The following is a 23,511-nucleotide window of genomic DNA, read 5'->3' as shown; positions in this document are numbered from 1 at the left end:
GTGGACTATCAAAATTTTAAAATAAAATAAAGAGGGCCTGATGGTAGGAGGGGTTGTGTTGAGGTGTGTGTGTGAAGAGTAGAACCGGGAGTTGGGAGTAGATCAGCGTTTATACATGTATGAAATTGTCAAAGAATAAATGAAATGAATTTGCCCCAGCTTCAAGAGTTCTGTTGCTTTTGCTTTCTGTTTCTTCTCTTAAAGATATCTTCCATCTCTTTACTTTTTATTCTTAGATACTTAATACAGGGAATATTTAGAGAGCCCTAGTCTTAAGTATCTTTGAGCTCTCCGCCTAGACCCATGGTTCTTCTTGAGAGTTCCTGTATTGGGAATGTCTGCCTCTGCTAAAAGCTCCATTTCATTGAATCCGTAGTAACTGTCATCATCACTTATTTTGGATAATGCATTACACATGTAGTTTAAGTATTACCATCAGCCTGTTTTTCCGTGTGATTCCCAGATCAATAAGGGATTCGTCATTATTATTGTGTACATTTATTTCAATTGAATAAGGTTCATAAGCTTCAGGATTTAAAGACAACCTTTGGGATTCTCCACCTTTGGTTTTCTCTGTCTCCTCAGGAAAAAATTACTAATCTGGACACAGTATGTTAGTTTTAATTATTTTACAGAATTCTATTATAAATGTCCAAATAAAACATGGTTATTATTTGTATTTCTATCTAAGAATAAAATCTTAAGTTTTTTCCACAGTTAAAACATCTATACTGGTAAATTTTCTTTCTTCTTTTTTGAGACAGGAATTTTTTTTTTTTTTTTTTTAATGTAGCCATGGCTATCCTGGACTCACTTTGTAGACCAGGCTGGCATCAAACGCACAGAGATCCACCTACCTCTGCCTCCTCTGTGCTGGGATCACTACACCCAGCTAAGATTTATTTAATAGTGAACAAGTAGGGGTAGGATTTCTCTATTCTTGTTTTCTGGCCACTGGGCAAATAGGCTCATTCTTGAGGGGGTTACTAGAATAGTCAGCCTTTTCAAAGATTTTAATAGTCTGAAACTTGAAATCAGTTATGTTTTAAATTTATATGTCTGGATGTCAGCAGAGTTCCAGCTTTCCTCTGTTTGTGTTCATTCTGGTATTTTCCTTGAATTACCTATATTTTATCCTTATTTTTCCAATAAGCTGTTTGTCTAAATTCTAAATTTGATTTATAATTGGTTTGTAGGAATTCTTTATATAGTTGAATACCAATCTTTTGTATGTAAGCTATTCTGCAAATATATTATTTTCTACATTTAAAACTTTAAATGTAGCTTTATAAATTTTTAGATTTGAGCCAACAGTGGTAGTGCAGTTTTAATCCCAGCACTCAGGAGGCAGGTGGATCTCTGTGGGTTTGAGGTTAGCCTGGTTTACAGAGTCATTTCCAGGACAGCCTATACGAAGATACCCTGTCTCCAAACAAACAAACAAACACAAAACAAAAACAAACAAAAAACCAAAATCAAAAAAAAAAAAAAGAAAGAAAAAGATTTGTCAGTCTTTGATGTTTATATGCTTTATCCTCTTGCTTGAAGGTACCCTATTTCATTCTAAAAATTTTACAGTTTAACTTTTCACATTTAGGTAACTAATTGGTCTGGACTCTTTATGTAGAGGGAAACTCTTTTTCTGCAGTTGTGTTTCTTGCCTCATGCCAGTTACTGAAAAATCACACACATAATTTTCTATTCTTTATTTCCCTTGCATGGGGTTCTTGTTTATTTTCACAAACTCAGATTTGTAGTGAACACATGTTTATTTTGTCTGTTAACTATTGGATAATAGAGTGGTTCCTGAATGTTTACTTTTTCTTATTGCAGAACTGGCTATGTTTACAACCTTACTTTTGTATAGCAGGATAAGAGGCAGTGTAAGGAGGGTGATTTTCCAGGGTGGCTTCTTGTTTCAGAATTGCTCAAATGAGTTCTGGCCCAAACTGTGTGACCATGGCCAAGCTCCTTTATCTTTGTAAGCCAAGATTGCTTGTTTTGTTTTTCCCCATGAGACGTTGTAATATAAATTGTATTAGTAAATTGTCACATATTTTTGTGTTTGTTTAATGCTGACTCTCAAAAGAGATGGGTCCCTTGCTTCAGACTCAAGCATGTTTATGTCATGTGTTCTTTGAGGCAGACCGCTGCTTGCCTTTATAGCAGGAGAACAGCAAGTAGATAAAGAACATTGAGAACACCTACAAGTTAAACCATTTCCAACCAAGGCTACTGTTTATCCATAGTCTAAAAAATGCCTACAGTGGGAAAGAGAAACAGGAAGCTCATTCATGAAGAGGCCATTCCACGCTGCATGGTACTCTTAGTCAGGAGCGCCAGCTGGCTGCCTCAGAGGGGCTACCCAGTCAGTTTATGCTGGATAAATATGCTGGCTATTCTGTCTGAGCAGATGATGTTCTCTGAGTCAGGCTATTCTAAGTTGTCTCTGCTGGACGTTGTAAGCACCTGATTTGATGTTTTGACACCTCTTAGCTGGCTCTATCTGCTGTTTGCTACTTGTCCCTTTACTTTTGCTTGCTACATACATAATAAACTCATGCTGCATCATTAACTCACTCATTTGAAACCTAAAGTACAGATAGTGTAGATAAGTTTCTCCGTGGAACAGACAGCAGTAGGGATAGTACCACCTCATAGGGTTTTAAAATTTGAAGTAGATATATAAAACCCTTTAATATACCATTTGGTACAAGGTAGGCACCTAGTGGTCACTGGGTTGCATTAACATTTGCATTGTAGTATTTTCTGCGTTTCTTTTTGTTGTCCTCCTTTGCTTGCTTTTTTGTAGCAGAACCTTTTGCTTTTCTTAGTATGGAAATTCACAACTGTATGTTTAACTGTATAATTCAGTGTTGTTTGTCAGGGAGGGCCAGTTTCAGTAAGGTACTAGGGCTTGGTGGTGTATGTTTTAGGTTGGCTTTGCATTCCATAACTTAAAATGAAGAAAGCTTATTTTCTTGTTTTGATATTGTTATCTAGAAATTGTATTATCTTTTTCAAAAGTATCCTTACGGGCTGACACACTGCTGAGAGGGAAAAGGTGCTTGCTGTGAACCTGACAACTTGAGTGCAGTCCTTGAGATTCACATGGGAGGAGAGAACTGAATCCTGCAAGCTGTCCTCTGACCTCCACATGAGCACTGGCATGCACATATATATGCAGGAGGGCACACACACACTCACAACACATCAAGCACTCTTTCACACACACTAAAACATGATACATTTTTAAAAAATATATCCTTAAACTAGATATTGTAACTAGTATAACTCTATGTTTACAGAATCAGTAGTTGTGGGTTTTTTGTGTAATGACATCATATGCTGTATGTCTGTGACCTTGTCTTGAGTGCATCCTGGTAATAAGTGCCATTACTAATAACTGTGTTCCAATGTCCACATTTCCTTTCCCTTGGTTTGTGCCTGTGTGCACTAGCTTGGTGTGTCAGTTGGCTGGTGGAAGTCTGGCTGAGCCAGCTGCTCTTGACAGTGGTTCCCTGTCACTGACTGAGAGTCCACTTTAGTGCCTGGTTGAGTTCACAGGAGTTGTGGTTTTGTGAGTCATGTCAAAAAAACTCATTTGAAAAGTGAGTTATAGCTTTGTTTTCACTTAGCTCTGCTCTTTTTCTAAATAATCACAGTTAGAAAACTCTCCTGAATGAGACCTTCCTAATATGGCTAAGCTGATTTATGGAGCTTACCTCTTTTGTTTTCCCCATGCCTGGTACCAAGTGACATTCCAGTCTGCTGTGGTCATTTGGTGATGCAAACAGAGAACAGGATAGCCAGGAGGTGCTTGGTAGTACCAGGTACCAACTGTAGGTTAGGATCACTGCTAATACGGAGAGTGCTTAAGGACTTGATCAAAGCAGTGAGGCTTTCTGTTGTTGCTTATAAAATTCCCCACCAGAAAGCAGTAACATTTATGTCCCACAAATTATTGTCTATTGTTTGCTTTTTCTACTTCTTTCCCAATTCTCAACCACATGTGTCTGTATTGGGCCAGTTGTGAAAGACATTAACATAATACTGAAGAAACTGCTCAGATTTAAAAACTGACGAGAATATTGTATGAAAAGTTATTTCCAATAAAAGAAAGTAAATATTAAAAATAATTACTGATTAGTAATAGTAAAAAGGGAAGACTGTTGAAGATATTGTTAATTCAGATCGGTGGCTTGAAGATTTTTAAAGATTGAAATAAATTGAGTGCTATGATTTCAGTGTAGGTGGGAACATTTGATTATAGAGAATTCTTTGAGTAACTTTCCATAGTTTAAAAAGTTATTTTGCATTGATGGAAAAATTAGTACAAAGCTTACCCACCTTAGTTCATATAATCTGTATGGGGCATTAATTACCCTTACTGAGATTTAGAGACTTTCTACTTACATATTATGTACACAAAGAAGGTTGTAAGTTTTTAATGTTTTCTCTACTTGGGTTTTCTTTTGTGTATTAGAAAGCAGAAGCTGAGTTCAGGCAGATGGGCATTAGAACAGGAAGGCAGTTCATAGTTTTATATATGTTAATGTAGGTGGAATCAGTTAAATTGTTGGGAATGATTTGAATCTGTAGAGATAGGACTGTGAGGGTATACAGTGCCATTTGGTTTTTGTGAACTTAAATTTCCATATTTTTTTACATGTAGACTTTACATGAATACTGTATTTTTACTTTATTTTGTTACAAATAGGATTTACATATACATAACACCCTTTCCAACTATTTGTTCACTTAAGACAACAATAGCAAGTGCCTCAGTTGTGAGAGATGTGTGCAGCAGTGTCCTTTACAGCTGAGGGAACACAGAACACTCATGGGTCTCACAAGAGCCATGTGTGCACTCACTGAGGTCACTGAAACTTCCAGCTGACAATTTCAAGAGACAGGTAATAGATAGAGTTGCACTTGTGTGGCTCTGGTTGTCCTTGAACTCCTGCTCCTCCAGTCTGGGTCATCTGAGTGCAGGGGCTCACATTCATAGAACAACATATCTGGCTAAATCAGCTATTTTAATTATTTCCATTTATATGTGCTTGTGGATCTGAGCCACCACACCTGCCTGGCCATGAAGTTTTATGTATTTTTCAGCATCCCTTCAGTTGCTTTAGGGTTTTGAGTCATTGAGAACTTTATCCCTGTTCTTAGGTTGTGATGGAATTCCCTGTGTTTTCTTCTTGCACAGTTTCTTCCCACCTCAGTTAATGAGATGAAGAGAACCTCAGAAGGTGTGCCCAGAGGCCCGTCTCCTAGGTGACTCTAGATCTTCCCAAATTGCTATATAACTGTCACAGGCAGAGACTTGTTGAAGTGAGCTGAAGTTGTCACCTTTCAGAAGTGCTAAATAATGAACATTGGAAAATCTTTTTCTTATTATATAAAATGATAGAAGCCCAGACAATAGCAACTTAACCACTAACTGCAGCCTCCCCGAGTGGAGAGCTGTGTGTGAAATCATCCCAGCCTCTGTCCTCCCACAGACATGCGTGGCGCACACACATATGCACGCCCCTTGCAAGTTTATGCAGTAGTGGTAGTGGTTGTTTTTGGTAGTCTTGGTATTTGGTACAGGCTGGCCTAGAACTAACTGGGTAGCCCAAGCTCAACTCAAGCAGCAATCCTTTTCTGCCTCAGCCTTTCAAGTGCATAGATTAGAGACGTGCACTAATACTATATATATAATTTTTTTCACAGTATTAGGGATTGAAATAGGATCTTGTACACACTGGGATTTTTTTTTTTTTTTCTTTTTTCAAGCTCATTAAAGAAACTGGAGTATATAGTTTCTGGGATCCGGGTGTCTTTTTTTCCCCATTCATTTGTTTCTTCTTACACTTTTTCTTGTATCTAATGTAAGACCAAAGAAAAAAATGAGTAGCATAATTCCCTTTAGATGTCATAGTGCCTTTGGAAGCAGGGCAGAAACTGTGCTTTTGTGACCAGTGTACCTCAGCCCGCCGTTTTCCCACACTTAATGCTGATGATGACAGAACTCAACTCTCAGATTAGTAATTAAATGTGAAATTCTTAATAGCTAACATTTAGTAAGCCGTTCATGTTAATTACATATAGCTTGTCCACTGGCTCACTATAAACCCAATTTTTAGGCTTAAGAATTGATTTTTATGACACTCAGGTCCGATAAAACTTGGTAGACTTATTCACACCAGCCAGATTTCAGCTCGGCTGAGTAACTGAACAGAATGTTAATCTTAATTATTAAGGGACTGCTCTGTTTATAAGTATACCTGGCTATTCTTGTGGAACATGAAACTAAATTATCTATTAACATTCTTGTAGTGTTAATTGAAGTCATGTCAAAGCTTTTTATAGCCTATTTTATGTCAGCTTAACAAGACCTGGAGAATATTTTCATCACAAACATCAACAGGAGTACCAGAAGTGTGGCTCTGGAGTAAAGACACCAGTGTCTCCTTGGTCCCCTAGGGTTTGCTTTTCCCCCCTTTTTATTACAGCTTTGTGGAATGCTGCCAGCTGAGCCACGTCAGTAAGTGAGATTTATACTTGAGTTTCTTTTCTCTGTAAAGGGTGGTATAGCGCATAACCAGCTGCTGCGAGGACAGTGTAGTCATTTGCCTCTGGTCGTCTGCATCTCCATCTAAACACTTGATTCTTCCCGGGTGTTAGAAAGCATGCCTTCCCTGCCTGCTGGTAGTAACAGGCTCTGTGTGTCTGGGTGGTTTTTGCTTTTGGTTCGTTAATACCTGTTGGTTTGGATTACTTGTTGACAATTCTCAGAGAAACCGATGCCTCCTTGACATAGGTATATCTGACCTTTTATTACAAAAATAGTACAAAACTGCTTTGTAGAAAAATAGTTAAGTACTATGGAGATTTAATTGCTTCTTTGGTGTGACACCTGTCAGAGCTTTTCGGAATGCAGGACAGTTGTGCCAGTGCTTAGGACGTTTGAGAGTGTTGTGTAATATAAATATATTATGAGGCTGACAATATTGAAAATCTTACAAACGTGAGGCTAAAAATATGACTCCCATTTAGAAACTTAAATTTATGTAACTTAATTTTATTATGACTTTTCCCCCCCTTTGTCGTCTTAGAAACCTGTAGAGAAGGGGCCGGAATCTGAAGCGGATGATACTTAAATTTTGAGTCTAGTGTACTAAACAGTGGGAGGGGTTCTGAATCAGAAAAGGGATAAAAGGGAGCTGAGAAGATAGCATATATGAATGAATACTTAGTACAAAGGCAGGCATGTATAAATTGTTGCCGTTACAAATGGTCATTCTCAGGTTCTGATTCAGGAACTTATTCCACATGTGTCCTGACAGAATCCTGGGGTAACATACTAACACAGCAATATTTAAAAGGCATATCAGCTATGTTGTTATTTTATCTAAACCAAGGAGTCAGTTGCTGTAATTTCTGGAAGACCCAGAGCAAGGTTCCAGCTAACAAAGTGCTACTTATACTTGCTAATTCCTGATGCTTCATCATTTCTCATCCCACGCTGGTGGTCTTCTTGCCCTTAGTAGCAATGGTCTTCTACTGACACCTAGAAAGGATACTTGATAGGATAAATCTCAACAAGCTCAGGAAAACGCTAGGCTAGAAGTATACTTAACTACTTCACTTTTTTTTCCTTCAATTACTGTGTCCATGTACTTGTTAACTCCACTTGCTAACTCCATTCACATTTTTCTTTTTGTTCTTTAAATGTGCATCTTTTTTTAAAATTTGTTAGTATCTATAGAAAAGATTGTAGGTTGGGGAAAACTGGAGAGGCTATTAGTCACTGAGAATTTGACTTCTGAGAGAAGGGCAAGTTCCTACAGAAAATAAAGGTCAGCATGTAAGGAAGGGCATTTGATACTAAACCTGGTGACATCACTCCATACCTGGAGCATGCTAGGAGGAGAGAGCTGATTACCACATCACAAGTTGTCCTCTGATCTCAAATGGAGCACTGTGGTGTGTGTGTACCACCCCTTTCAATAAAAACGAAAACAAAAAAACACAACAAATGGGAAAGACTTTGGTTTCACTCTAGTTGCTTTTTTATTTAATAATTAGATGCAGAGGGTGAACAGAAAGAAGAATCTATGATGCTAGTAGCACAGCTAAGTTTTTATTCCTCCTAGAGATATGGATGTAACCTACACTTAGAAATATCCTTTGGAATTTTGTTAGAAATTATTGTTTGTTAAGAAATACAAGGAAGCTCTCAGTTGCATGCAATTTAGCCTGCCTTAGAGATACGAGGAACACGTGAAATAACACCTTGGGCTGGAATTCCACCATGGCTTTTGACCATAAGATTCTGAGATAGATCTGAAATGTGATCATTTATTTAGTGTGATAATTCATATAGAAAATTAGTTTAAAATGTCATTTATTTAAATTTGTGGCAGGACTGGGAGCTAATGTTATGCTTAAAAGAGATGTCAGATATTTTTAAGAGCTCAGAGCTGTGTAGATTTTGGCAGTACAGGTGTGGGCTTTCTAGACCAGTGGATCCTGTTTACTGCCATTTCCCTCTTCTTTGAGATAGGCTTTAATACAGGCTAGCCTTGAACTTCTGATCTTCCTGCACCCCCCTCCCAAGTACTAGGATTACAGGTTCAGTGGTGAGATCTGAAGTGGTTTAGTAATACTAAATGTTGAACAACTTTATTATGTTGTAAAGACATAATCAAACGTACCATACCACGCCTGGCACTGGCTGAAAACATAGTAAATGGCAGCTGCTGTTGATACCAACTGCTTCCATACCGTTGTTTTATATGTGAGCGGTAAGGCAGAGAGAAACTTTGGACACATTGTGCTAAATCAAATAATTATACTTGAATACTGAAAACTCGTTTCTTAGCTGCTAAGATGTTTGTGATGAACATTTGAAAAACTCTGGTGGATAGTCTTCTTATTTATTACTAAAAGGTGACTATTTCAGAGCAACTTGTCTGATAACATAATTTGGTTCTCTTGCAGGATCTGGAGTTTCATGGAGTCATGAGATTTTATTTTCAAGATAAAGCTGCTGGAAACTTTGCCACAAAATGTATTCGGGTCTCTAGCACAGCAACTACTCAAGATGTGATTGAAACACTGGCGGAGAAGTTTCGCCCTGACATGCGCATGCTCTCCTCTCCCAAGTATTCCCTCTATGAAGTGCATGTCAGTGGAGGTCAGTGGAGCCTGTGTTCTGTGCTGGGGTCAACAGCTTGGCCAGGAGTGTGATAATCAGGTCCCAGGTTTACTGTTCATCTCCTTTTGTTTTTTTCCCCAACCCAACAGAGATATTACAGGATGCCAGACTTTTTTAAGTCTTGGGAAGTATTCAAGTCCTGCACATAACATTTATTAGAAGCTATGGTGAATGTATTTTACATATGATTATTTCTTCAAAATAAGTGTCATTAACGTTTCATTAAAAAACAATCACCCAACATATCTGAGTGTTTTGTGTATCAGTAGTATTGTGTGCTATATGCTCTTGGAGGAAATCTCAGGTATAGGTAATAATGTCATGATTATTTATAACTCGCATATTGGGTAGATCAAGCCAGTGATCTTGCCCTATTTTTGCATTGTTAACAGCACATTTTTATTATTCTTTGAGAACATAGGACACTGTGATGAAAATCTCCTTATAGATTTTATAATTTCTAGTTGTTTTAACATTAGCAGTTGTTATTTGAGATTTTTACTGGGGAGACATGAACAAATATTTATTCACCCCAGATAATCAATAACAGACCAAAGTACAGACACCACTAAAGTCTAAATTGGTGAGCCAGTGAGTTTGATTGGGGTTAGTTAGAGGGACACGAGTGAGGGGTTACTTATGGAAGCAGAAATGACTCAAAGACAGCTATATCACAAAAAGCCTATTCCAGAACGGGTGGCAGCTCTTGAAGCACACCACACATCTCAGCAGATTAGAGGTTGTCCTTCCTGGTCAGCTTGGCTGATCTCTGCTTCTTCCAGGTAGCTCAGCTGGTCAGAGCCTCACTTTGTCTGAGAGTGTCTTCAGCATCCTTAATGCTTGTATACGCTTGGGCAGGTAGGGAGCCTAGAGAATCTGATCAGTTTTAGGTACTTCCTAGAGCTGTTAAGTTGTTTACTTCCTGAGCTTAAGAAGTTCCCCATAGGATGGAATATTTGACTTCCCTAAACAGATCCTATGTCCTAAATGTTCCTTCCTTCAAGATGGAGGAAAAGTTTTCTCTCTTAGGAAATTGCTCTATAGCAGCAGTTAATAAAAAGTGTCTTGCAGCTTGATACTACAAGTTGAGCTGACTAGAAATTCAGAAATATAAATATTTTGTAGGTATTTTGGAAATGTTTAGTAACATTAAAAAGTGTGCCATACAACAAATACAGCTAAGAAGGATTCAGCCCCAATTTAAATACCTCTTAAATATTAGCTGTGAAGTTTTAAAAACAAAATAGGTTTTCTTTATTTTTATGTGCACAGCTTTCTTTATACATTTGAAATAAGAGTGAAATGTTTTAGATGTGTGGGATTTTCAGGTATTATAATCACTTTTTTGGAATGTATAAAATGATCTGTATTTATTACTTTATGGCTATGAGCATATTCCTGCTAAAATGATATCCAGACTAAAGTCAGCTCTGTAGAAGGTATTCTTGGTTTGGGGTGATTTTTCTTGGAGATGAATTTTTTCTTCACCTGCAAATCTCTGCAACTAGCCTATAAAGAAAGAAACTGCTGTTTGTGCTATTTGGTTAGTCCAGTACCACCAATAAGGACTTGGGAAGAATATGAAAGATTAGAATTTCAATTCTAAAAATTACATGATTTGATTTTTTTCAAAGCTCTCTTCTCTCCCTTCATGTGTTCTTCCTTATCGTCTTTCTCTTTGTTTTCTTTGTTCTTCGTTTTGTCTCATGGTATGGCTCAATGCCAGGGTCTCATGCATATTAGGCAAGCTGCCTACCACCAATCTACGTCTCCAGCCCATAACTAGACCAAAAGAAATACATAGCACTTCCATTTATTATATAGATTCAGAGGCTGGTAAGTATTTAACAAAGGCTTGGTTAGTTTTTTTTTTTTTTTAATTGTACCTATAAATAAAAGGAAAGCTAAATCTTATTTCATTCTTGATCACAACTGATACTACTGAGGACTGTGCCTCCTGAACCTGGTGAGCTTCTTTGACACAGGACTCTCTTTTTCATGCACATTACAGTGACAGAGGGTTGCAGCAGAGGGTTCTAGGCCAGGAGCCCACCTGGAGCTTGTGGTTCTTTCCTGTCTGGCACTAATGATACTGGACATATCAGGCCTCACTTGTGACTTTTGTTACTGGGCGCCCCTCATGCCTGGTTTGCTCTCATGGGCTAAATCCCAGGTCCAACCCTTGCTTCAATCATCAGGGAAACTTGATTGATTGATTGACCATCTATCTATCTAGCTATCTATCTATCTATCTATCTATCTATCTATCTATCTATCTATCTATCATTGGGGTAAGGGTCGCATGCTATGGTATGTACATGTTGAGGTCAGAGAGGATAATTTCACTTAAGAGTAGGCTAGTGCATCCATCACTTAAGACAGGTGATGGCCTGTTGTTCTTTCTTGATAAGGAAAATTTGATTAATCATTGGGACTTTACTATTAACATGATTTCCTCATTTTTTAGTTGCATATGGAAGTGTACATCTATCTCTTTTGTTTTCTCAGACCGGAATAAAGGAAATACTCTTTCCTGAGCAGTGTTTCACTGGATCTATGGTGACAAACACACTCACTAGCAACAAAATGTCCAACTAATCAAAACTGATTTAACACTCTTAGAAATACATTTCATCTGGTCAGTGTCTAGCATGGTAGAACAGTAGCTCTAAGGTGCTAAACTAAACAAAACTAGTTTAAAAAATTATAAATGATACATCAGCCTGTCAGCAGATATCGAGAAGCTAAAGTACTTTATTTGCATAAAATTAACTATATCTCTTATGGCAGATATGTTTTCATGCCAGGAAATAACCTTGGCTTATTCTTTTTTTCCATTTCATGTTTTGAAGAAGAAAGAAGATTGGACATTGATGAGAAACCTCTAGTTGTACAGTTGAATTGGAATAAAGATGATCGGGAGGGTAGATTCGTCCTCAAGAATGAGAATGACGCCATTCCTGCCAAGGTGGGAGTAGTCCCTATGTCTGATGCCAGCTGCAGTTCAGAGTTGGGTCAGTGGAGTGGACAAAGGTTATGTTCTGTCATAGGTTTTGCTTCTCATCTTTGCTCTTTACCTCTTCCTGTAGTCCTTTACCTCCCCCTAGAGCATACTTGAAAAGCAGCCTGTTCTACCTGCTTCATCCTTTGGTTCACCTGTCACCCAGTCATTTGTTCCTCTTGTTTTTCAAAGAATAGTTACATGCTTTTGAGACAGAGCTGATGATAAACTTGTCATTTTCATCTTTTTTTCCAAATTATACAGTCAAATTTGTTCTTATAGGAAGCAAAAGGGACAAAGGAAATATTTGGTACCTAGTGTCATGTACAACTTCCTAAGGCACATTTAAAGCATTTTCATATGATATGTTCAAGGTTAGGAATTGGGAGACTTCCTTGTATCTTTAGATGGCATAATAGAAGGTGTCTTAGTTACTTTTCTGTTGCTGTGATAAGATAAAATGAGAGAAGCAACTTAAAAGAGAAAGGATTTATTTCAGCCTACACTTTGATGGAGAAGTCCTTTAGGCAGGAGACGGCTGATCATATTTCATTGATGTGACTTGAAAATAATGTAATTCTGTGCTAAGTTGAGCGGCATCGTATGCAATATTTTGGTATTAGCAGGTGGCAGCAAATACAGAGGTTGAAAATATCTTCTAAATTTTCCCCTTGGGAAAATGCTACTACATAGCAGCAGGGACTTTCCTGCTATCTTGTGTCCATGTTGTTTGCTCTCCTATATAGCTACACAGATGTGCTCTTGGCCTTTCATGGCACTGGGTTCTGGCAGCTAGCTGCATTTGTGGCAGATGTGTGTAAAGTAGAATGGCTTTGCTCTCCATGGTTTATATCCGGATTTCACCTGTTGCTACTCCCCCGTTCACTGAGCTGTTGGCTGCTAACCCTTTCTGTCATGTATGAACTCTTCTTAGGACCAATACAGCGTCATAACTATCCATGAAAGAAAACAAATGGAATAATAATAATAATCTTTTTTTCATTCACTATATAACAAAGTTTTCCTGCCTCCTTTATGCCATAATTATTATTTTTCTTCTTTACCTATTAAGCTACTTAGAAACAGTAAAGCTTTATGTGTTAAAGGCCAACTTTCTAGGTTCAAATTCAAACTAAGATAAGCAACTAATAAACAAGATCTGGAAAATAAATCAGATGTCTTTGCAAAAATAGTTATAACTTTGGTTCATGAAAACCAGCTTATAGTCATGACTAACACTTGTTTTGTAATTTTAGAAAAATTCATATTTATTCAGTAGACTCTTGCCTTCCTATTTTCATTAGATTTACTTCTCTTAGTTCTGTGATGGTAACTTTTTTGAGTTTTACTTACTGAAAATCAGATTTCCTTATTTGTACCCCTTTTTTCCTTTTTAAAAAATTGTACCCTATTTTCTATGCTAGATTTGGGCTTTCAGATAAATTGAGGTGAGATTTACACATGGTGAAATGCATGCATGTTGTGTGTAGAGTTCACTTGGTTGTGACAGGTAGTATAGTGTTACTGTCAGCTTAGTGAAGGAATAGAGGGTGTCCCCACCTGGGTCTCTCACTGTTTCAGTTTGCCTATTTGTTTGGCAATGGCTTGTGAGGTGAAGGCATCAGCGAAGCTTAAGGACCCTGGTGTGGTAATAATATTGTTTTTACCAGAAGGCTCAGAGTAATGGACCTGAAAAGCAGGAGAAAGAAGGTGTTATTCAGAACTTCAAGAGAACTCTCTCAAAGAAAGAGAAGAAGGAAAAAAAGAAGAGAGAAAAGGAGGCATTGAGACAAGCCTCTGATAAGGAAGAAAGGCCTTCTCAAGGGGATGACAGGTAGGTCTTTTCTGGAAATTTATCTGTCACTGTGAGAGCTACAAACCAGATGTGTATAACTTCGTTATGGATAAATGAAGGCAGAGTGAGTGAGAAAGACTGTCAGGCTTATTGCAAAAACCTGAAGTTCTTCCATGTTGAGGGGAACTAGAGGGTCTTATTTAAACAAGGTATGTTGCAGATGCCTTTATCAAGTAGAGAAAACACTGTTCCCTTTAGGCAAACACTAGTTAACACTGTTTTTTTCCTGAGCAGGCTACAAAATTCATTTGTCTCTATGTCTTCAGCTAGTCCTTTGAAACTCACTTCTGAGGTATTGGTTTCAGAGTCAATTGTGGTTCCATATTTAGCTCAAACTGTTCGCAGTTGGCAGTGTTAAGAGCAAAGCAGATTTTTCTTTTCAAATTCAGATGCACCTTGAACATTTATGTTCTGTTGCAATATCCTGGTTGTGAGTGTAGTCTCCTAGGAGGTGATGCTTGTGAACAGTAATAAGTAGGTTTATTTCATATAGTTATACAGTGAAAAGCATCCTAGAACAGGAGAGTTTAAACGAACACCTTGTGGCTTATTCTTTCCTTTATGAGAGTTACTTTATTTGGTTTAGAAAATGAACTACTTCAGATGACTAACCTGATAGCTTGAAGTGCAACTTATTTTTAAATAAATTACAATTACAATTACATGCTGATAGCATTAAAATTTATTCAAGTATTTAGATTCTTTTCTCTCATACATGCAGTTTTCTGCCCATCACTTTATACAGTTGATGCCTTTGCAGAAACTGTTGCAGCAGTATTCCTATGAAAGTGTAACTTGAGGAAGATAAGGATTGGTGAATCTTTTGGGTGTTAAAAACACTCATGCTATTTAATTTAGATTCTTCAAGATTTGTTGTGATTTTAACTAAGGTTCTTCAATATATGCATCTTGTATTTGGAAGGTTGTGTCATAATATCATTTGCTGTGTTTTAGCATAAAACTGCTAGGAACTGAAATGCATAATCTGTACATCTTTCCTTTTGCTTTGTTCTTGAGTAGATGACAGTCGAATTGTGTAAACTTACAAAATTTAGTTAAGATTTCCTAGTCTATTCATCTGTATTTGAGAGAAACTGTATTTTTAATCTCATGGTAATTAGCATGTAACTAGTATATCACAGACCTGTTACGGGGCAGATGTAGACACATGATATTTGCATTTTTAACAGGAAAAACATGTAAAATATTGTTGGTGATCTTTTTTCAAACAGTGAGAATTCTCGACTGGCTGCTGAAGTTTACAAAGACATGCCTGAAACCAGCTTCACTCGAACAATTTCTAATCCTGAAGTAGTTATGAAACGGCGGCGGCAGCAAAAGTTGGAAAAGAGAATGCAAGAATTCCGGAGCTCAGATGGGCGGCCTGACTCAGGTACAGAGAGCTGGTTTTCTTCATATTCATTGTAAGATTATTTATTCAGTTATACTTTCTATATGTATGTATTTCTTAAACTAAGAAAGTGGGTGAAGTATCCTTTTAATAGCAAGTCTGTCCCTTGTATGTCTTACGTAGAATTCTTTTCACTTAGAGATAGCATTAGTCACATATACTGACCAGCGTGGTTCTTCTCCCCCATTGCCTTCAACCCAGAACATGTTAAATGTTTACAGTAGTTGATGGACACCGTAAGCTGACATAAATTCCTTTCCTCCCCAAGCTGCTTTTGCTTATGCTCTCCATTTTAACAATAGAAACCGTAACAAAAGATACTAGATTATTTGTCTGACAGATTTTGGTGACATCCTTTGCTCATTACTATTTTCCCTTCTATTTTCTGTTTCCTTGATTAGGATATCGATACAGGTGCAGATGAAGCTATTGATGTGGCAAGAATATTTATGGTAGTTGATCAGTGATTATTAAAAGTTTTTATTGAACTCCTGGGTTTAAGACTCCCCAGTAATTTTCAGTCCACTGGAGCTGTTTCATTTCTTTTTGTGATATTCATATCTGAATCTAGTTCGTGTCTCTGTGTCTCAGCTGGCTTTCTTTCATGGGAAAAAGGGGAGATAACTACTCCTTTGCCTGGGAGATACTTTTCAAGTAGTCCTTCCTTTAAACACTTGGGATTTTAGATTACCCGAATGTTTTCTGCAAACATTATGTTCTTACTTTCTAAGGATCTTAATAAATAATAAGTGTCCAAATAAAAATAAGTTTAGCATTTAGGTGTGGTGGCCCCTTCTTTTGATCCCAGCAGAGGCATGTGAATCTCTATGAATTCAAGGCCAGCTTGGTCTGCAAAGCAAGTTCTCAGCAAGTTAGGCTATGTAGTAAGCCCCCACCCCCCTTTTCTAAGGATTTGCAATATCCTGAAAACGTTTAAAGAGTTTTGTGAAATTGTGTGTGTGTGCTTACTTTTATAAGGCAGAATTGTTGTTTTAACACATAGTTAATTCCTATTTATATGGCAACATTCTATGTTGATTTCTACTTAGGTTTGTTTTTTGCCACTTTACAAGTGAAATACATTTAGAGGCATGCGGCTTCTGTTGCTGTGCATGGCAATGCAGGCCACACACAGCACAGGGAAGTAGATATGATAAAGAGAGCTGAAATAGTTGGCATTACTGTTTGAATTACATTTTGGTTCTGTGTATTTTTAACTGTCTGAATAAAATTTTGAATTATAACTAACTGGAAACTGTATCCAGCAAAGAACACAGTTGTTATAAAGTAGGGATTTATTATGAAGTAGTTTCATTTTGAATTTCAGAGAGAAAAATTGTATTAGAGATCTATATTGTTAATCTCACTTTAGCTCCCAAAAGTTTACTCTAATGTCATCACTTGTATTTTTCTTGTAACATTATGTTCAGGTGCTTGGCATTGGGGCACTATAATACCATCTTCAGTATACTGAGAAGCAAACTTACTTGATAGTAGGAAAAGTCTGATGTTAGGATGTGCAGAATTTCTTTACAGACTTTTAAAATAATAGCTCATGTTGAGAAAACTCACTTTGTTTTGTATCTTTTCTCTCAAATCTAAGTCTGAGTGAAAGGATTTTACCACCTACCCAGGTTGCTGTTACAGAGTCATCGCTGTATATGCAGTAGCAGTGCCTGTGTTCAGAGGGCCCTGTTTCCATGCCTGTGCTCATAGACAGTATTGTTTTCTGTTTTCTCAGCAGTCTCATTCAGAGGATGTATGTGCTCTAGGTACTATGTCCTACAATGGAAGGTCACCTACCTGCTTCTGCCCTGTGTTTGATTGGAAGGTTTCAGTAGCCCAGAGCTGTGGTAGGGAGTAAGCCCTATAGCTAGCTCTCTTGTTGCTTCCTTCCTTCTCCTTCCTTCCTTCCTTCCTTCCTTCCTTCCTTCCTTCCTTCCTTCCTTCCTTCCTTCCTTCCTTCCTTCCTTCCTTCTTCCCTCCCTTCCTCTCCCTCCCTCCCTCTCTCCCTTCCTTCTTTTTTTTGAAACAGAGTTTCTCTGTGTAGCTTTGGCTGTCTCTTTGTAGACCAGGCTGGCCTTGAACTCACAGAGATCTGTCTGCCTCTGTCTCCCTGAGTACTGGGATTAAAGATGTGTGCTCCCATGCCTGGTTGAAACTGAGCTTTAATTGGAGACTTTTTAAGAAAAAACCCAAATCTACAAGGCAGGTATAGGAGTGCATACCTATAAGCCTAGCACTATCTTAGTTGCTTCCTCATTGCTTTGATAAAATACCTTGACAGAAGCAACTTAAAGGAAAAACGATTTAACTTACAGTGTATCATGGTGAGGAGGAACCCATGGCCCAGTCAGGATGACAGGAGCAGGAGCCTGACTGGTTTTGTTGCATCTGTACTTGGGAAGCAGCAAATGAATAGAAAGTGGGCCTGGGCCTATAAAGCTCAGAGCTTCCTCAGCTACCAATGTCTTCCAGTGAGAATCCACTTTCCTAAAGGTTTGGCAACATTGCCACGCAACACTGTTTGTTAGCTGTCTGGTGACCAAAGTGTCCAAACATCTGGGGCACTTCACTTTGAAATCACAGTACAGGCTGAGACAGTTTTAGGTCTTAAGGGCCACATATTAAGATCTGCTCAGGAACAAACACACAAAATTGAGAGAGTGAGTGAGGGCCTTGTTGGTTTCATAATTATTTAAAGTACTTTTGAGGTACAAAGGATTTTGTTTAAATCTATACTATCTTTTTTCATGTACCATAATTTATGTATAGAAAAAGAAGAAAGATTTAGCCTGCTGGGTGGTGATTGCACATTTTTAATCCCATCAGTCAGGAGGCAGAGGCAGGCAGATCTCTGAGTTTGAGCCAGCTTGGTCTGCAGAGCGAGTTCTAGGACAACCAGGGATATACAGAGAAAACCTGTCTTGAAAAATCCCAACCAACAAACCAACCAAATAAATAATACAGAGGAAACCTGTCTTGAAAAAAGCAATCAAGCAAGCATCTAACCAATCAATCAAACAAACAACAGAGCAAGTTCCAGAACAGCCAGGGCTATACAGGGAAAACTTGTCTTGAAAAACCAACCAACCAAATAAATAAATTAGTAAATAACAGGGCGAGTTCCAGGACAGCCAGGGCTATCCAGAGAAAACCTGTCTTGAAAAAAGCCAGCTAACCAACCAACCAAGTAAATAAATAAGAAAGAGGACGAGATAAACAAATAAGAAAGAGGGTCAGAAAAAGAGAGAGTCATGAGCTGCCCCATATGTGTGATGCTGGGAATGAATTTGAGTCCTCTTAAACAGCAGCAAGGGCTCTTAATCACTGAGCTATCTCCCCTGCTCTGGTTTTGTCTGTTTTAATAAATCCTGGAGAAAAATGTATGACTGTGTGCTAATGCTTTGGTTGGTTCTTTGAAAGAGACTGGGAACAGAGCATGCAGGGTACCACCAATTACCTGAGCATGTCAATGGAGGCTGTAGTTTTCCTAGGACTCACTCCTAAAGTTTTAATGATGCAATTTTCATATCTCTAGTGGTGTTTTGGAAGCTGATATTTTGGCATCCAGACTCAATACAGGCTTTGCTTCTGGACTTGTAAAGTGTTTTTTTTTTTTTTTAAATTCACTCTGTGATATTTTCAAAGAATAGCTGATCTAAAAAGCGCCTAATATATTTCAGTTAATTCAGTTGACTTTTAAAATTGTAATTTCCTTGCTGAATTTCTCTTGCTTTGCTGACTCTTCCTTGTTTTCAAATTTGACTTACTTGATTTTGTGAATGCACATGTGACTGCAGGTGCACACACATCTAAGAACATGTGTGAACTCTGAGGAGTTCATTCCTGCCACCTTGTAGAGTCTGGGGATTGAACTTGAACTAGGTTCAAGATTAAACTTGAATTAGGTTTGTTTGCAAGTGGCTCTACCAGTGAGCCATCTCATCAGCCCAGCTCTACAGCCTGAATTGATTTCCTTCATTCATTCATCTGCTTGCTTGTTTCCTTTTGAAATCATTGATAATTTTTGCAAGATTTTCAATCATTTTATTATCTTCAGATTTAGGAATTGAGGAGTTACAGTCTTTTGTGGGCATTGTATTGCTCTACTTTTCTACACTTGTGTTTCTGTTCTGCAGTTTGCACAGACATTGCCTTGGGTTGCTTCAGGGCTTCTTCTAGGGTTTCCTTCCCTTCCCCTTCCCCTTCCCCTTCCCCTTCCCCTTCCCCTTCCCCTTCCCCTTCTTCCCCTTCCCCTTCCCCTTCCCCTTCCCCTTCTTCCCCTTCCCCTTCCCCTTCCCCTTCTTCCCCTTCCCCTTCCCCTTCCCCTTCTTCCCCTTCCCCTTCCCCTTCCCTTCTTCCCCTTCCCCTTCCCCTTCCCTTCTTCCCCTTCTCCTTCCCTTCTTCCCCTTCCCCTTCCCCTTCCCCTTCCCCTTCCCCTTCCCCTTCTCCTTCCCTTCTTCCCCTTCCCCTTCCCCTTCCCCTTCCCCTTCCCCTTCCCCTTCCCCTTCCCCTTCCCCTTCCCCTTCCCCTTCCCCTTCCCCTTCCCCTTCCCCTTCCCCTTCCCCTTCCCCTTCCCCTTCCCCTTCCCCTTCCCCTTCCCCTTCCCCTTCCCCTTCCCCTTCCCCTTCCCCTTCCCCTTCCCCTTCCCCTTCCCCTTCCCCTTCCCCTTCCCCTTCCCCTTCCCCTTCCCCTTCCCCTTCCCCTTCCCCTTCCCCTTCCCCTTCCCCTTCCCCTTCCCCTTCCCCTTCCCCTTCCCCTTCCCCTCCCCTCCCCTCCCCTCCCCTCCCCTCCCCTCCCCTCCCCTCTCTTCTCTTCTCTTCTCTCTTCTCTTTCTTTTCTTTTCTTTCTTTTCTTTTTCTCTCGAGAGAGTCTGACTTTGTAGCCCTGGCTGTCCTAGAACTCACTATATAGAACAAGCTGACCTTGAACTCACGAGATCCAACTGCCTATGCCCAAGTGCTGGGATTAAAGACTTGTATCATTCATTATTCCTGATTTGTTTCAGGGCTTCTTAATCTTAAGTTATAAGTAGAAAAGAGGTTAAAAGAGTCAAATTGACAATAATGTGACATATGTGTATTTCCACTAAGAAGTAAGCATACAAACAACAGAACACTTGAGGCAATGTAAATTGCCTTTCCTACCTCCAGACTTACTCCTTACTTAAATGACTTTATACTTGCATGTAACATTTAGTTTTTACTACCTAAGATTAAAATGCCCCCCCCCCCCCAGTAGTGGCAAATCCCTCATGAAAGTCTTTGGACTTGAGTACTTGAGGTCTTCTGTTTCCTAGCTCACTTTTAAAATACTGGTTTGTTTAGTGGAACTAATATGTGGCTAATATGTATTTGGGTTCTGATTTGCTTCGGATGAAAGTTTAACAAGCAGAAGTGGAGGAAATAGACGTTGTGGTATGTGGTGGTTGAGGATGTTGGGAATAGGGATGCTGGGGTAGCAGAAGAGAACTACACCACAGACACAGTCTGGAGTCCCTCTTTCCCGTTTCCCTGTAGTAGGAGCCAGCCCAGGTTGATACAGAATGCATTTGTAGCACTGTAGTTGGTGCTCCAGTACTCTTCTCATAAGTGACTGTAAATGTTAGCAGCCTCTATCATTAATCTAAAATGAAGATATACTCAGATGTAAATTTTTTTTTCAGGTGGAACATTGAGAATATATGCAGACAGTTTAAAACCAAATATTCCATACAAGACAATCCTGCTGTCTACTACAGATCCCGCAGATTTTGCTGTAGCGGAATCTCTGGAAAAGTATGGTTTGGAGAAAGAGAATCCCAAGGACTACTGCATTGCCCGGGTGTGTAACTACAAATTAGTACTTCTCTCCAGGACTGGTCATGCTAAGACTTGCCATTTAAAGGAAAGATTTTTTTTTTTTTTAATTTTGGTGTGTGTGTGTGTTTACTCATGTACATGACCCCTTTCCGCTTACACACACAGGAATAATAAACAAATATAATAAAAAATAATTTATGTTCTTAGAAAAATAAGATAAATTAAATAAAACATAGCCCAAAGTTGTTGTACCAAGATAACCTCATTATTAAAGTGTTGATAGACATTCTTCCAGTTTTTATTTTGGATGTATATGAGTCAAGAGGACTATAACCAATTTATGTGTGTGTGATTTATAATACATAAATAAAATAGTCTCATGGTGCTGCACGTTGGAGATTGAGGGAACCTGGTGGCTGTTCAGTCCAAGATGTAGGGATCTGCACCTGGAGAGGGCCCGGCTATGCAGTCCGGTGTGGAGCTGAAGACCTCACAGCTCACCGAGAGCCACCCTTGGGGTCTTCCATTGAAAGACTTAGAGTGTGATGTCCTAGCAGTGACCTCACATGCTCAGGAAGAACAGGTCTTGCATGTGGGGGCTGCCCCCTGCCTCCTCCTTCCTTTTGGTACACATTCAGGGCTAATCAGTTGATAGGCCAGACACTCAGCAGTGTGCTTGACAGACACACTCGATCCAGTGTAGCCGACATTCAGGATCAGCCATCGCAGGTAACATAATTGTATTTATATTAAAATCTGCTTTAATAATCACCTGCAGCTTCTCAGAGTTACTCTAGTTATCAAGAAATGTAGTGATTGTTTATGTCCTAGAATCGATTCTGTGACATTAGGTAAAACAGCAGATTTTCTGTTTAGCCATAAACCAGTTAGAGATTCTTAGGCTCTGAGTCAGCTATAGTTGTATATTTACTTCAGTATTTGTCTGGTTATATTCTTTGCTTTGGAAGGAAGGGTTTATTTTGGCTCATGGTTTAAGGGTACAGTCCATTGTGGTAGGCAGCTGGAATGTGACCCAATAGTCAAGAAACAAAGAAATAATCCTAACAGATTTTAAAACAAAGATAGCTGGTGTATTTTATTACAGCAAGTGATTTAAAAAGAAAATATTTCATCTGTGTGTGTGTGTGTGTGTAAGTGTGAGCGAACGTCCATGTGTGGGGTGAGTGTGTTGAGTGAGCGTGCGTGGTTTGTGTGTGTGTGTGTGTGAGTGTGAGCAAGCGTCCAAGTGTGGGGTGAGTGTGAGTGAGCGTGCGTGGTTTGTGTGTGTGTGTGTGTGTGTGTAAGTGTGAGCGAGTATCCATGTGTGGGGTGTGTGAGTGAGCGTGCGTGGTTTGTGTGTGTGTTGACATTGATGCCTTTGTCACTTTCCACTCTTATTTTTTTGAGCAGGTTCGCTCTCCCTGAACCTGGAGCACATTGTCTTGGCTAGGTTGCTGGCCTGTGGGCTTCAGGATCCTCCTGTTTCCTCTGCCCCTAGCACTGACGTTATGACATGTGCTACTGTGCCTGTTTGTTTATATTTTGGTTGTTTTGTTTTTAACATTTTTATTCTTTGAGCACTTCATATGTGTACACAATGTATTTTGATCATATCTCCCCATGTCCACTCTTCTGTCTCACTCCTCCCAGGTCATCCCAACCCCTGTCAACTTTGTGTTCCTTCTTTTTTAAATAACCCACCAAGTTCAATTTGTGCTTTAGACCCATTTAGCCATGGGTGTGGAGTCATCAGCTAAGCAGTGGTCAGTCCACCAAGGACCAGTTTCATAAAGAAAACTGACTCTCCTTCCTCCAGAAGTCATCAGTTGTCTGTAGTTCCTTAGCCAAGGGTGGGGCTTGGGAGCCAGACTCAATGATGGGATGGCAATTGGCCTGATCTTACGTAGGCAACAACAGCTCCTGGTGAGTTCATGAATGCTGTGGCCCTGTACTGGTCAGAAGACATTTCTTTAAGCACCTTTACCCGCTGAACCATCTTGCTGGCCCATTCCTCTTAGTTTTTATTTTAGCTTCTATATAAATTAGTATGTTCATTTGAAGTTAATGTTGCTTTTTCTTTCTTTTCTTTGAGATGCTCACTTGATCCAGCAGCATTGCAGAAAGGCTTTCTTTTCTCTCCCCTAACCTTAGCCCTTTGAGTGCTTTGTTTAGTCATTTGTTTCATGTATGTATGAGTCAGTTTGTGTATTCTGCTCTTTGTTGATCTGT

The 23,511-nt window shown here is 39.1% G+C and overlaps 1 protein-coding gene across 18 annotated transcripts in view; it reads left to right on the top strand.

The window, feature by feature from the left end:
• The window catches only part of Afdn (afadin, adherens junction formation factor), a 120,731-nt gene that overhangs the window by 23,290 nt on the left and 73,930 nt on the right, over positions 1-23,511 (top strand). For 10 of the 18 annotated variants that reach the window (XR_009587957.1, XR_009587956.1, XM_060373331.1 and 7 more), the window contains exons 2-6: positions 8,995-9,190; positions 12,064-12,179; positions 13,883-14,046; positions 15,300-15,460; positions 21,147-21,304. Coding sequence is in view for 16 of the 18 variants with exons in the window: in XM_060373331.1 (XP_060229314.1) it covers positions 8,995-9,190; positions 12,064-12,179; positions 13,883-14,046; positions 15,300-15,460; positions 21,147-21,304 (795 nt within the window). In the remaining 2 variants the exon portion in view is untranslated. The remainder of the gene's footprint in view (positions 1-8,994; positions 9,191-12,063; positions 12,180-13,882; positions 14,047-15,299; positions 15,461-21,146; positions 21,305-23,511) is intronic. The other 8 variants (XM_060373329.1, XM_021644007.2, XM_060373333.1 and 5 more) reach the window with 3 other exon arrangements.

This window comes from Meriones unguiculatus, chromosome 20, assembly GCF_030254825.1.
Source record: "Meriones unguiculatus strain TT.TT164.6M chromosome 20, Bangor_MerUng_6.1, whole genome shotgun sequence".
NCBI classification, from domain to species: Eukaryota; Metazoa; Chordata; class Mammalia; order Rodentia; family Muridae; genus Meriones; species Meriones unguiculatus.
The sequence above is the reverse complement of the archived record's forward strand: the minus strand, read 5'-3'. Positions and strand labels throughout refer to the sequence as shown.